The sequence below is a fragment of the Micromesistius poutassou genome (genome assembly GCF_964030765.1).
Source record: "Micromesistius poutassou genome assembly, chromosome: 10".
NCBI lineage: Eukaryota > Metazoa > Chordata > Actinopteri > Gadiformes > Gadidae > Micromesistius > Micromesistius poutassou.
The window spans coordinates 20,472,223-20,487,459 of NC_140280.1; the positions used below are offsets into that span (position 1 = coordinate 20,472,223).

Consider the following 15,237-nt stretch of genomic DNA (forward strand, 5'->3'; position numbering starts at 1 on the left):
TGGACAGTCCAGGTGTGTGGACAGTCCCAGCCACGGTAGAGCTACGTCTAGGGAGCGGTCCCGGAGCGTTAAACGGGCCCACAGTACAAACGATGAAGGACCGTGGCAGGGCCGGAGTGGACCCGTTTTCAGGCCCACACTGGCCCACTTTTATCCAGTGATGGAAGAATTTGTATAAATGAACAGCACACAACTCGTACTATCCCTTTTTATTGGATATTGGATCAATGTTTGCCAAATGAAAAATCCACCTCAAGGATCTGTTACTTTAACTATAAATTATATATATAAAACATATAATGTTAACCCATTACATATTTAGCATCATTTCAAGGCATCATGTCAGTTCTATGTGTGGGTTACCTTTTATCAAATCATTTTAATATATTTTCAATAAGTCAATCAATTTCAATCAATAAGTATCGATAAGTATCAATAAGTATCGATAAGTATCAATAAGTATCGATAAGTATCGATAAGTATCAATAAGTATCAATAAGTATCGATAAGTATCGATAAGTATCAATAAGTATCAATAAGTATCGATAAGTATCAATAAGTATCGATAAGCGCCGACATTACCGGTTCTGCTCTCGGTACTCAAGAAAATATATTCATTGTTTTTTTATTGCTACATAAACGTTATCTCGTTATCGCATTTCATCTCATCAACTCTGTTTCTATAATGAAACACGATTTAAACATTTGTCTATGATGCATTGTTGCCCTTCCCAATCCCCTCTCGTAGCGCCAGTGTGCAGCTCTACAGCTAGCCGCTACACACTACATCACATGTGATCTATTGTATTCTGAGTTAAAATACCAGATCAATAAGCAGTATCGACAAGAGTAGCAGTACCGTGTAAATCTTAACGATACCAATCCCTAGTTACATCGCACCGTTGCTGTGGACAGCAGTTTGAGCATTTTGATCGTGGAGCTTCGCAGTTTTAGAGTCGAATAAATCACACAACATGAGGCATCAACGACATGAGCCCCGTCAACGACATGAGCCCCGTCAACGACATGAGCCCCGTCAACGACATGAGCCCAATCAACGACATGAGCTCCATCAACGACATGAGCCCCGTCAACGACATGAGCCCCGTCAACGACATGAGCCCAATCAACGACATGAGCCCCATCAACGACATGTCTGGTTCACACTGACCGGCGCTGACCACGCCCAAGGACTGGCCTACACAAAGGAACGAACCATCCCCCATGGTTCTTCATGGGTTCATGACGCGAAGGCCAAAACAAAGCAACTAAGCAAAAGGTTATCTTAAAAAGGATTTGGTTGTGACCCCCCCAAGGATTAAGTTCAATCTGTTAGCTCACGGGGATAATGTCTTTGACAGGCAGCGCTCGCCGTGACCTCTGAACCCTGTGGTTAATGCTGGATGCGCCAGCATACAATTTATAGCGGGTCTGGTCGGGTGCGGGTGCGGGTTTGCAAAATAAGACCAGTGTATTGATTCTCGGCCATGGTGGAGAAGGAACTGGGGAAAGAAACTTTGGCTTTGACTCTGAAGTCCAGATTGAACCACGACTTCAGATTGATGTGGAACGCAGACGTTTATTCATAATATCATCCAGGCACACACAGCTTTTGGCCGTGATATTATATATTATATTATAGATGTATATATATTATATTATTTAGATATAGAGCTCCAGGTCTCCCGCCGGAGCTCCCAGAGTGTTCTAGAATATCTTATAGAACTCCGGATGGTATTATGAATAAACGACTGCGTCTCTGGTACTACATCACTGCTACTTTAGCGCTCGTGTGATCTACCGGTCACACGGTAACGTCAACATCCATACCGTAGCACAAATTCACACCGGTGTACTCTCTATACCGGACCACTCACTGGAACTACTGCTTGTCATTTTTTAGAGCCCCCCCTCATACATTTCCTGCTTTAAATGACGCAAAAATCGTCATTTTGCGTCATTTAAAGCAGGAAGTGTTAGAGGTAGATACGGAGCTCTCCCGTCTCAGGGGAAAATGAGGGAATGATGCAGGACCATTTAAATATGACTGGGTTACTAACGATACAAAGCTTAATGCAAACGGGTGAAGTGTCCCTTTAAAGAGCATTCTGCATCAACCTCATGCATCGCTCTCTAATGAATTACATTCTCGTCCGCTTGGTCTCACCTCCCTCTCCTTTTGCGGTTCTTGTTTCGGCAGGATGAGTTAACACAGAATAATTTGTTTATGGAGCAGATCCATCAGTTAAAAGAATTCAGTAACACTTTAGAATAACTGTCAGTCAAAAGGCATTGGTAAGCCTCTAGTTAATGGTGAACAAAACATAAACATTAATTTGTAGATGATTGATAAGTGCTATATTAAAGGATTCTGATTCTACCACCAGGTCTGATGGATAGATCAGCCTACCTGCCTATCCAGGGGACTGTGCCGGTCACTAAAGGGGCCATGTTAGCATGGCTTGTAATGGATAATCAAGATCACCCCTGGTGGTAAAATAGGACCTTTAACATAGCACTTAGCACATAGCACAATTTTCAAAGAGCTAGCTGTAGTTTATAATATCAACATTGTGTTGTCAGTTCTTATTATTAGTCTGTATAGTGAAGTTCCTTTGTATTTTAACTACAGGTATAATCTAGAATTTGTAACTAAGCAAATGGTGGTTGTGAGCCACTGCCTTCTCCTAAGGCATCTCTTAACAAGGGAAGACAGCATTTTAGAGGTAAAGTGGCCTTATCTTTGCCTTATCTTTGCCTCCGAGTTGTTTTTAGGATTCTTTGCATAATTAACTTTGAGAATGTTTCACCTGCCAGAGTGGAGATATCTACTGGCAAAGCAACAGATTTAATATGTAACCCATCGTTTTTATAGTTTGAACTGGAGTCAATTTGGACCCTGTTTAAGAGCAAACAAGGTCACGCTTGGTGAGAGGAGAACAACAGTACACCCCCAGTATGTCAGGCCCAAGTTCATCAACATGAAAACAGAAAATATATCGATAGCTGACTTCTACCGTTGACAGATTTGTAATCGATTCATTCTTAGACATCAATTGTTTTAAGTAGTCATTTGCCTCAACCTGTTTGTCAGAGAGACACACTCTTTTTGGCTGCGACATTTGGAACAGCCTTGTGCGGTTGGGTTGTTATTGTGGGTTATTTTAAGGCTAGATTATCAAAAGCTATGAATTAGTCAATAAGTCCACACCAGTGATAAGCAGTTGGGCAGGTGCACAAGACAAGCCATGTCTTGTCTTGCATTGTCTCTCTTTAACAAATATAACTGCTATCGCTTTGTCAAAGTAGTTACTAGAGTAAATGTTACTAACGTACACAATTAAATGAGCTACGCGTTCACCTTATGACGCACTCATCAGAGGCTACTTTTTGTTGTTGTTCCATAGATAGCTTTTCATCCTTAACTGAACACTCAGACTGTTACTTCTATGTATGCACTGGTGCCTCACTCTAAACGTCTTGCTTTCCTGCAGTCAGAGCGAGAAATTGTTCTTGCCCTTTTCGCTCCCTGATCATGATTAAAAGGTGCTGTCTGCTTTCAGAGCGATCATTTGGGTGTAATTGATTGGAAATGACCACGCCATCTGTCAGCTCCTGCGTGAAATACTTTACGAGAATATTTGTTCTGGGTTGACTGCCTGCAAGTCTTCCCTTCTGGGCTCCCCTGTCACCATCTCACCTGTCAATCACAGGTGTGCGACCTCAACCCCGCCCAATGACGAAGAACCCAAGAGAGGGCGGAGCAAAGAGGGAAGGGATACGTTTTGCGTTAATTAATAAAATCACCCACACACACACACACACACACACACACACACACACACACACACACACACACACACACACACACACACACACACAGTAGGAAGCGGTGGATTTACCGGTGCTGAGCAGGAGCAGGACCTTCATGCACAGGTACTCGTCGTAGGAAACCTGAAGTCTGACAAACTCGTTGGAGATCTTCAGCATCTGCTCACACTGGTCATTCATAAAGGGCAGCTTCATCCTCTCTCTGGAGAGGGAGGGGGGAGAGAGGGAGGGGGGAGGGAGGGAGGGGGGGGGGAGGGAGGGAGGGAGGGAGGGAGGGGTGGAGAGAGGAGGGGTGGAGGGAGAGAGGGAGGGGGGAGGGGGGAGGGGGGAGGGAGGGGTGGAGGGAGAGAGGGAGGGAGGGAGGGAGGGAGGGAGGGAGGGACAGAGTCAACATACTTGTATGATTTCATTGTCTGACGTTTTGCCGTCTGTTGGCATACACCGAACACACTATATATATTATTGTTGTCATTATGGTGCAGCAATGTTCTTTTGCCGTTTATAAATGTTGGCCTTTTGCGAGGGTATTTCCTGTTTCCTGTTAGATTGAAGGTAGAAGACCAAAGAAATTTGTATCACTGCATCATTGACGTATAACACAGCTAATTAGCAAATACAAATGTTAGAACGTACTTTCTTTTTTTTTATCGCAATGTTTATGTCACTTAGTCTTTCTGTGTGACTTCACGGCCAGAAAGCTCATTTTACTTAATGTCATAGAATGCAAGTGTGGAAAATTGCTGAACTTTAAATCTTCAACTTTTATATTCCCATTTGTTTAGTTTCCTGTACTAATGGAAATAAATGTCTTACTGCGGGTGAAATAACCACTTTTATAAATAAGAAAAGCAAGCGTAGCAAGCAGCACTCGTATAGCGAATGCTAATCCTAAACACAAAGCGACAAGCTGTTACTGCGCGGTTTATCCTGAGCTCTTACTCGTTGATGACGAGGTCGGGTGCGAAGCACAGCATGTTGCCGTTGCACTGCTCATAGGATCTCCACCCGAGGCTGAAGGACATGAGGAAGAGCCATGAGCACTGCAGCAGCGTCATCTGGTCGTCCAGGTGGAGGTTACGGAAGCCTGGGGAGGGACACACAAAAATGTCAAACTTTTAACTTTTTAAATATATATTCTTCGGCAAAGTCAGACACAAACCCTCGGCGAACCAAAAAACAACCTGACATTTCAAACAGGCCATGGAAACGAACCTTTCAATTCTTTGAAACACATTCTTCTGTTCATGACTTTGTCGGAGTTCAACTCGTTTTCGGCTGAGCCTTGTGCAATCGTTCAAAATCTCATTCGAAATTTGCTACTACAAATGTGCACCGAGGAGGCCCCCCACGCCTCAAACACAGTTTAACAGTTGAACTAACCCTAACTGTCAGGACTACTGTGGGCTGTTTGATGATGAGCACAGGAAACAGCCCACCTGGCCGCACGCGACACTTCATCGCTGGGTTGGGATTGGGATCAGACTTTAACTCAGCAATTATTGTTTTCAGGTTTCATAAAACATGTTCATCAAGTCACAAAGAAGGCTCCCACACAGACAGTCTCTTCTGGAACGTCAGAATGTGGGCCAGCAGGTTTAGAGTACGGTGGGTGGAGGTGATAAATCATGCAATCCTTTTGGCACGGCTGCTCTGTCAGGGCAGAGGATCAGACAAAGTCTTCCGCTTTTTTTCCCACAGGTAGAAGAATTGCCCTCCAAGAGTTGTACTGCTCAACACCGCTTGCACGGCATGTTTAGCCCGCAGCTCAACCGTGTCTTTTTAAAAAAATTTCCCAAGAGCAACAGCCTCTGAAAAGCAGCAGCCACTACTGCAGAACACATGACCTCTGCGCTCAGGGAGGCCGTCCTTATCTCCCATCACAGCGCCGCTCCGGACCAGTGCCACCACACACTGTGGATTCTCCTGGAGCACACTTGTTTTTTTTCTCTCTAAAAGCTCATCCTCTATGAGTTCTGAGATCGCCCACATCCATGATTCACCGGTGATTACTCACCAGGAAATCAGTTTACGCCAGGAAATCAGTAGCAACGTTCTGTCACACGCACGCACGTGCAGAGACACACACATGTACACACACACACACACACACACACACACACACACACACACACACACACACACACACACACACACACACACACACACACACACACACACACACACACACACACACACTACTACGCAGGGCTTGGATGGAAACTGATTTCAGCTTTGTGACCAAGACACACACTACACCAGGCTCAGCTTTGCACGGAGGACAAGTGGCCATGCACACTGATAATCAAAAATATATTACTTTCCTGACCGGGATGTTGAGGCAACTGTTAAGCAACAAACGCAACAAATGCATGCAAAGCAAATGCATGGCCCTGTTCAACAGTCACCCAGGTAAAGTGCATGGCCCTGTTCAACAGTCACCCAGGTAAAGTGCACGGCCCTGTTCAACAGTCACCCAGGTAAAGTGCATGGCCCTGTTCAACAGTCACCCAGGTAAAGTGCATGGCCCTGTTCAACAGTCACCCAGGTAAAGTGCATGGCCCTGTTCAACAGTCACCCAGGTAAAGTGCACGGCCCTGTTCAACAGTCACCCAGGTAAAGTGCATGGCCCTGTTCAACAGTCACCCAGGTAAAGTGCATGGCCCTGTTCAACAGTCACCCAGGTAAAGTGCACGGCCCTGTTCAACAGTCACCCAGGTAAAGTGCATGGCCCTGTTCAACAGTCACCCAGGTTAAAGTTAAAGGTTAAAGGTTAAAGGTTAAAGGTTAAAGGTCTCACCAGGCAGAGACTTGGCCCACTTGACGGCGGAGATGACTTGCTGCCCCCCCAGCCTGTTGAGCGTGGTCATGAGGCGCGTGGACGTGTCGGGCAGCGTGTTGTCGTAGCCCGCGTAGATCACGTCTGGCTCGATGGCCTTGAGCAGGGACAGCATGGTGGGGGCCAGCTGGGGCATGGAGCTGGGCACCAGGGCCACACTCAGCCCCCCGCTGGGCCCGCCGCCGCCGCACGGCCCGTCCCCCGCCGCGGCCGGGGCGCTGGACGTCTGCTGCACCTTCATCTTGATCAGCTTCTTGTTCTTCCTCGCTGAGGGGGGGGGGGGGGAGGGGGGAGGGGGGGGATACAAAACAACAGAGCCGTGATGTCATCATCGAGCGCCGTACGCCGTGCCACCCTGCAGGGTGTCGGAGTCGTAGTGAAACTAAAGGAGTCAAATAGCATCGAATACATCAAATACATCAAATACATCAAATACATCAAATACATCAAATACATCAAATACATCAAATACATCAAATACATCAAATACATCAAATACATCAAATACATCAAATACATCAAATACGCACCAAGCAGAAATATTGTTATACTGTATATATATATATATAGTTATATATAGTTATATAAAGCGCATTTCGCAATGTATACAATGTATACGTAACGTATACATATATATATATACATATATATATATATACATATACATATATATATATATATATACATATATATATATATACATATATACATATATATATATATATATATATATAGTTATATAAAGCGCATTTCGCAATGTATACAATGTATACGTAACGTATACATTTTCTCTTGGTAAAACGTCCTAGGGGGAGCGGAGAAAGGTATTATGTTATAATATATATATATATATATATCCCTGTTTATTTCCCTTCCTGTTGGCTTTTCTATGGCAACAAAGTGCTTTTCCTGGAGGGAGTCAAGGGTAACTGGTCTGTTGATGCACTGCAGTCGATCAAATCACTCAAAAGCATTAAATACTGAGAGCTTTAGCCTGTTTTAGTCTTAGTTCCTCTTACATGTGCATTCTCTGTCTCACAACCACACACACATGACAATGACACGTATTCATGCAAATACAAAAACGCATGCCTCACTAATATGTGTCTCTCAAACGCCAACGACACAATCTTTTTACACAATTAATCAATAGTTAATGATTCACTTTGATAAACCTCACTGCCATTCATATTGAGTGTCGCTCCATCTCTTGTGTCTTAACCAGTGGATCCCACCATATGACGCCAGCCGCCCAGTTTAGTCAAAGCTCTGAGGGCAACTCATCAAATAATCTTCTCCTTTTGATTGGCTCAAGCGAGGGAGATGACCTAGTGGCATTTTATGGACTAAAATTACCGGTCCTGTAATGAATTAACATTAACCAGAGAAATGCGCAATTTAGGAGTTAAATGGTGGCCGATGCCACTACACTGGGTTGATAGAGACACATCCTGTAGTGAAGACCTGAAGGACACAGAGAGGGAGCTCTTTTATCCTCTGGTGGGTCTAGTGTGGAGAGCTGAAGCTACAGAAACCGCTTCTAAAGACGAGCCATAGCCACATGTCGTTATTGAAAAGAAAACCGTGGACATGAAGTAAAGAATCTGGTGTTAACGAGGGCCCTCGGGAGAGCTCCTCTTTGATGACCAGAGAGAGAGAGAGAGAGCGCAGTGTGGTGGAAACGGGAGGAGAGAAAGACACAAGGGGCCGGGCGAGAGACATCGGGGAACAGCGAGCAACGGGGGGGCCCTGACGACGAGATGTGATGTGATTAAGTGGATGTTTCCCGTCTGAATCCAGGTAGAAAGGATCTGCGCTCACCAGGGGGGAAGGCTTTTTATGTGGTGGATTTTATATATATATATATATATATATATATATATATATAAAATATCCCCTATTCGTTTGTTCAACCGCACAATCATTTAGAAGTAACCTTTACTAAACCTTGAACTCCAGGACTATACATGGACAACATCAAAAGTTACATCCAGTGTGATAATGGCTCACACTTATCATAAGACGACCCTAGAGTAACAGGAGGAAGGTGTTGGATGACGTGGGGAGTTAGGCCCGCAGTGAGTCATACAGAGAGAATGTGAAGAAAAACAAATGCCAAGAATTGAGCCCTTAAACATAATTACACTTACGCCATGTGGGATTATATCCGGGGGGACCACCTTACGTGACCCATTAGAGGACAGCACGGTGGATGCACACAACACACAGACCCAACCTTTCCAATGCTTGCCCTTAACTTGTAACCTTTCAGGAAGTGACCCAGTCTTGTTGGCAGCCCAACCATACACGGTTCTTTCTAACAGCATAGTCTGTACAATAGGAAGCCCACAAGAACAAAATGCCTCCAAGGATTTAATCGACTGTCTGTTCTTGAAGACAAGACAAGACAAGCCAAGGACCAAGCAAATACATTTTCAAGAGATGTACGTTACAGATATGTCTTTATTTTATTACTATTATCGTGCTTCTGTTTTATTTTTTTCTCACCTTTAAATAGAGCTGTGGGATTTATTTGTTCATTATATAATTATTATTATTATTATTATTCCCCTGCGATGTATCGTATTATAGTATGTTAAAATGAGTGATGGATCTGTCACGTATCTGTGGGAGAGATTTGATTCACAGTTGGCAGCCTTAACGTAACCTTTCAATAGATTACTTATACATCACTTCTTTTTTTGTCTGGATATGTTACATATATATATATATATATATGGATATGTTATATATGTTCTGACTGAGGGGATGTTATATTCTACAGACACCGGCTTAGATGAAGTTGGGTCAAACTCCAACCAGCCGCTGTTTACCTTCCAGATTCATCCCAGCTTGAAGGCATTTTCGGAAGCGGCAAGCAGGACAGTTTTTCCTGCGGATCTTGTCGATGATGCAGTCGTTCCTGCCTGCACACAGATAGTTGTGTTGTCCTGTTGGGGAGAGAGAGAGGGGAGGAGGAGAGAGAGAGAATAAGGGAGAGAAGGAGAGAGAAATATTAGCCAGCTAAAATGGTTTAAGAAGGATTAGCTTTAGCTGGGCATAGTGGGACTACACTGAGCACCTGTTGAGCCCAAGCAGACCTGACAAAGCTCTAGCATGTGCTCACCTGTGGTGAGGCGGGGTCAAAGAGCTGCTGCTATGACATCATCATGGAGCCTTCATATTAGAACTATTCCGCTTATCATTTGCAGAAGCCCCACCTTGGTGAGCTTTGACCCGGACATGTGCATGCTTCAAGGGTTATTATAGCATTGTGGGAAGACGTGTTTTCTTCGGTTGCATGAAATCCTGCTATTATGATTTTTTATTGGTTTAAACACTCAAAAGATGAATTGGGTGAAAGATTATAAAACAGAAATATATCAGTAAGTAACGATGTGAGCTACACTTGCTACCCTCCCTTAGAGCGCATCCTTAAGGCATCTGGATGTAGAAATGCCCCCTTTTCCCCTCAGATGCCCTCAATGGCTTTAGTTTGGTTAGATACACCACTGGTAGGTAAATAGCCTCGCAGGCTCTTTGAAGAGAATCACAGCCCTGCCAAGGCCACAAGGTCACACTAGACCCATTATAAAAAGATGTATGAAAGAAGGGTTTGTACGCAAACCGCCTGATGACTATCATATGAGTCTAATCTTTTCACATCCTTTTGGCTGTTTTGTCCTGACATATTTTTGGTTACACACCATACATATACAGAGACACTGATTCCATCTGAGTAACAAATCTTGTTTTGATACAACTGGGCGCTGAAAGGTGTTGAAAGCTGGAATTCAATCAGGAGCCTTCCAGAATGGGTTTGTGCAGGTTTGTGTAACTTATTGTTCCTCACATTAGCCCAAAACACACAACACACAGGTCATTTATATTGGGCTGCAGCCACCAAATGAAATGCAACATCTCCATAATTAATCTGCGGTCAGGCAGAGTCCCAACACTAATCTGTTAAACGTGGAAATAGTTCCTCAAAAGAGCTGAACATGACAGCATCACACACACCACGTGAGACACACTGCAGCTCTGTCTCTGTGACTGGGCCACTGACTGGCACCTCTCCTGGGTAGAGAGTAGAGACATCACCGGTCTGCTCTCCTAGTGCTTATATATAGCTAAACCTCCACGAGGCTGTGGTTTCTTCTTGAGTAAAAGTGGTTGAAAAACATGTAATCCAAAGGTCTGTGGGATTGTTGGATTCTAAAACAAGAAACTTGCGGAATGTTTCACACAAAGGAAACTATTAGCCCCAAAAAGATTAGCATTGGTATCCATTTATCTCTTAGCCACCCAAAAAAAGATCATTCAATAAAACTTTTTAATTAAGTATGATAATCATCAATAGCTGGTATCCAAAGAAAATAAAACATTCAATGAAAGAAAAAAAACTGTTAATTAATATAGTTGTGTATTTAATTATCAAAGTTTATTCAATGGGTAAACCCTAATTGGGGAAAGAGATAAAAGGTAATTTTCATCCAGCATTTATTTTCCATTGACTTGTTGTAAATCCCATAAAGTTGTAATTGTTGTTGCAGAACACAGATTATGCAAAAAGCCATTATGAAATAATGTGTGTGCTGGCATGAGAATCTATAGGCCGATCAAGATGTTTTCCTATTTTTGTCATGATCCAAGTGAATACACGCTTGAGTTACATGTTACGTCAGCAAGATGGAAAACATAGCTGCTCACATTCCGTCAAGACTGCAGCCAACGTATCATACGCAGTTCCAAGGGTACAAATCGAGGAGCTATATTTAACATACGCATTAAAGTAACGTTGCTACCACGCTGCTACTCACACTGCTGCTGCGATTTGCCTTTTAACTGAAGTGGAATCAGGAAGGAACTGTGCAGAACCAGAGAGCCTGCTGTTGGGAACCCACTCTCTAATCTGCCAACATACTGGCGCCCTTGTCGGCTGCGGTTTTTATCCAGGGTCATGGAAGTCAGCCACTTGCCTTGTGGCTACCATGTTTGGCTTGTTAAGTAACCATTAGCTCCCAACAAAGTCTGACTGGTCATTGGAGCTCGGACACGGTGCGTTCTGTCTGGGAGTCAAACACAACTATGCAAAACCGATCGAGTGACACTGCAGGAATTATCAGCAATTACTGCTTTTATAAAAATACATTCTTTATACATTACAGCTGTCTTGGTTTAGGCACTGCTCCCAAGCACAATCTACACCTTCGTTGGGGCACTCCTATCGTAAAGCCTACTTATACACCTTTCCAGAGAAACACGGAATTGGACCTGATCCCTTGGATATGATCTGCCTCTAATCCCACTGTGAGCCGCTAACTACGCATGGCTACAAAGCGCCATCACGGCAGGTTGAAAAGATAATGCTTTGTTAATCACATGTTTGTTAATCACAAACATGTTTTACTAACATGTCTTCGCTTAATCTGAAGCACGTCATAAAAGATGAAGGTAAAGGTAATTCCTATGACAACAGGAATTTTACAAAGTCAAAAGCTTTTCAAGGACACCTTGTAATGTATTGCTTGTTTGCTTGGTACAATGTGGAAAAATAATTTAAAAAATAATAATAATTTGACATAATTACATAGTCTTGTTGATTTGGACTTTACATGGTAATCATATTTACTAAAGCAAAGACTTTTAAGACAATCAATAATGTACTGTTATAATGTTCTGTCACATGTGGAGACCTCTGTCTATGTCTATGAATTTAATTGAATAACCCCCCAAAAAAGTATGATAAACATCAATAATTGCCAATTATCATTTACTTATTTGTTACATTAGCTGCATGTATTAACATCTGAATCACATGGGGAAGGGGTTCCTGTTTTAAGTCAATCAAGCACATTACAATCAGCAGAAACTATTGTTGGTATAATTAAAAGGTGTATTTATTTACCATCTGTGTTTTGTCGCGCTCTCCATCCTTCAGCATAGGGACCATAACCGGAGGACAGCGAGGGGGAGAAAAAACAAAACCATAGCGTCACTACCTCTGCCGACAACAGACACAGTCACAGACATCATCATCACTTACAAAACCAGGCACAGTTCACATACATGAGGACAATTTTACAGAAAGAAAAGACACAACAGTGCAGTCCTTTGCACAAGTCAATGTTTATCATTGTTATCACCATCACAAGGGAGTGTTTCCAGACAGCATGCTAGTAATAAGTAAGGGATAATGTATAGAATGCCGGTCATTATCGGGAAAATAAGCACCTTCAGGGTGAACCGGACACTGACGCGAAGCGGAGGTGTCTTGTTTCGCCAGGAAGGGGCTTATTTTCGAAAAAAAATAACTTCAACGTCTTTTTACAATTTATTTGTTACCAGCATTCGTAGTGTTGATCAGCAGAGAAATAGTCCGCCAAAGACGTTGACGTCGCTTAGCAACCGAATACTCGTGGGTTGATAAGTTACCGGACTACTTGCGGAGTGATACCAAAGACGTGATTCAGAGGCAAAAAATCCCCTTTCCTTGACAGCGGTCATTATATGCTTAGCAACGGTTAATTATCGAAAAATAACTGACCGCCGGAAGTCGGGAAGGCCCATGCAAGTGAATGGAGCGTTCCACAGCATTGAGAAAAATAGGACAAAACAGTCACAATCCATCAGCTTTTTAAACCAACATCTAAAAAGAAGGTTCTAATTCCCCTGCTCAGTGGGTCTGACCGGGGAACACAATACTGTCTTACATGAGGTTAGGGTTGAGAAAAATTTTCCCCAAGGGGACAATAAATGATCTATCTATCTAGAAGAGCCTCAGAAACACAGGTCCAAGACGTGTGTTAATGTGCGACCACCAGTGGTGTCCAGTATGACCTCGCATGGACGGCCCAGCCCAGCCCAGCCTGTCTCTGCCTCGGACCACCTCAGCACAGGGTGGGGTGTGCTCATGTAACCTTTTGATTTTCTCCTCCTTTATTACTTCATTTTTTTCGTTTGGAGTACACATGGCTGACTGAGACATTTGACTGACAGACATTAGTTAAAACTCAAGCTGCATCTTGCATTTGGAAGACGTATCTACGTATACATCAAGTTGAATATACGTTATGAACAAAAGATAACTATTTTAGATAACTATCACCCCACACGTGGCCCACTCGCCTCCCCTTCACTTGGTATTGGAGCATGCTCGTGTGGGGCGAGGGGTTCTGGATGTGAAGCACTTCCATCGCCCAAGTGGTGAACTCCCACCAGCAGCCGCTAGAGAAGAGCTGTTACTCGGTTTGCTTGGGCCGAGACGTCTCAAGGTACGCATATGTTTCTGTTTGCTTTTTGACCAACCCAAGAAGCGGTTGATATATTTGTTTTAGCTTTTACCATTACACGTTATCTTTTTAAATACATCTGTGTATAGCCGTTTTCTGTACACTATATAAAAAACACTGGGTGTGTGTGTGTGCGATTAGTATTGACAATGATTAAAATGATGAGTGACATTTAGACGTTCCATTTGAGATCTGAGGACTAACCAGGTCCTCCAGGAAGATGAAAGCACCTGACAGTAATGGCTGAGCAAACATTCTTGGAAGGAATATTCTCTAAAGAAAAAAACACATCCCCGTTATCACTTTTCTGTATGGGTTTGCCAACAGTTGTATAACTGAAATGTATTAAACTCTCCCAGATTAATCATAACTAAAAACAATTGTGAATGAGTGTGAGAACATTAGGGTTAGTGTTGAAAGCCAAGGTACAAGTATGTGTACATAGCTAACTAATCTAACCTTCTACGCTTACAAGAAGAATACAAACGTTACATACAGCCTCGCCAACATCAAGAAACACTTCCCCCCCCACCTTCCCCCCATCCTCCTGTTTCCAGGGACAGGTGAAGAGCCTGCTGAGGAGACTCAAGGGAACATCAGCCTCATGATCCTTGAGACCTCTGAGGGAATCTATAGCTCCGCTTTAACCTTAGCCTGAGGCAGGGGAAGGTGCCAGAGGAGGATCTCCGACCTTGTTCAGGTATCTAAGAACTCTTCTCTCAACAGCTGAACATGACTGAAGACCATTGGCCTGAGCATCACACCACCCTACAGTCTGCCCGAGTTGTAGATGGTATCCTCTAACTGCTTCAGTGAGCTTACTCCCACCTGGAAAACAACAGACCTCATTGTGAGAATGTTCGTTGACGCGTCCAGTGTCATTACAACGCGGACCACGGACCACCATCAGGCTAGCAGCACAGGAGCACCGCAGGTCTCTGGGCTCTCACCTTGCCTGTGCACCTCTCCGACTTGGGAGTCTTGTGAACTGCAGACATCATCAGACACCTCTGCCATGGTGGGGTCTGTCAGTATTGGACCGGAGACGGAGCACCGCGACTGCTGTCCACTTTGTGGCATGGATCAACCACCTCCTCATAAACGTGCCAAGACGAAGGAGATGGTTGTGGATATTAGGCACTAACATCCACAACCAGGGTTCAGCATAGTGCTGAACCCTGGTCCCAACCTAGGGGAAGAGCTGGGGGTGGTGGAGGGCTACAAACACCTGGAGAACAGACCTTACTGGAAATGTAACACTTGGCTGTGTACAGGAAG

The 15,237-nt window shown here is 43.7% G+C and overlaps 1 protein-coding gene across 2 annotated transcripts in view; it reads right to left on the reverse strand.

Annotated features, from left to right (window-relative positions):
- The window catches only part of LOC311354704 (glucocorticoid receptor-like), a 58,789-nt gene that overhangs the window by 4,342 nt on the left and 39,210 nt on the right, over positions 1-15,237 (reverse strand). For both annotated transcript variants that reach the window (XM_084474541.1, XM_084474542.1), the window contains 5 exons: positions 12,576-12,602; positions 9,502-9,618; positions 6,629-6,934; positions 4,771-4,915; positions 3,903-4,033 (listed from right to left, as the gene is read on the reverse strand). In XM_084474541.1, coding sequence (XP_084330667.1) covers positions 3,903-4,033; positions 4,771-4,915; positions 6,629-6,934; positions 9,502-9,618; positions 12,576-12,602 — 726 coding nt within the window. The remainder of the gene's footprint in view (positions 1-3,902; positions 4,034-4,770; positions 4,916-6,628; positions 6,935-9,501; positions 9,619-12,575; positions 12,603-15,237) is intronic.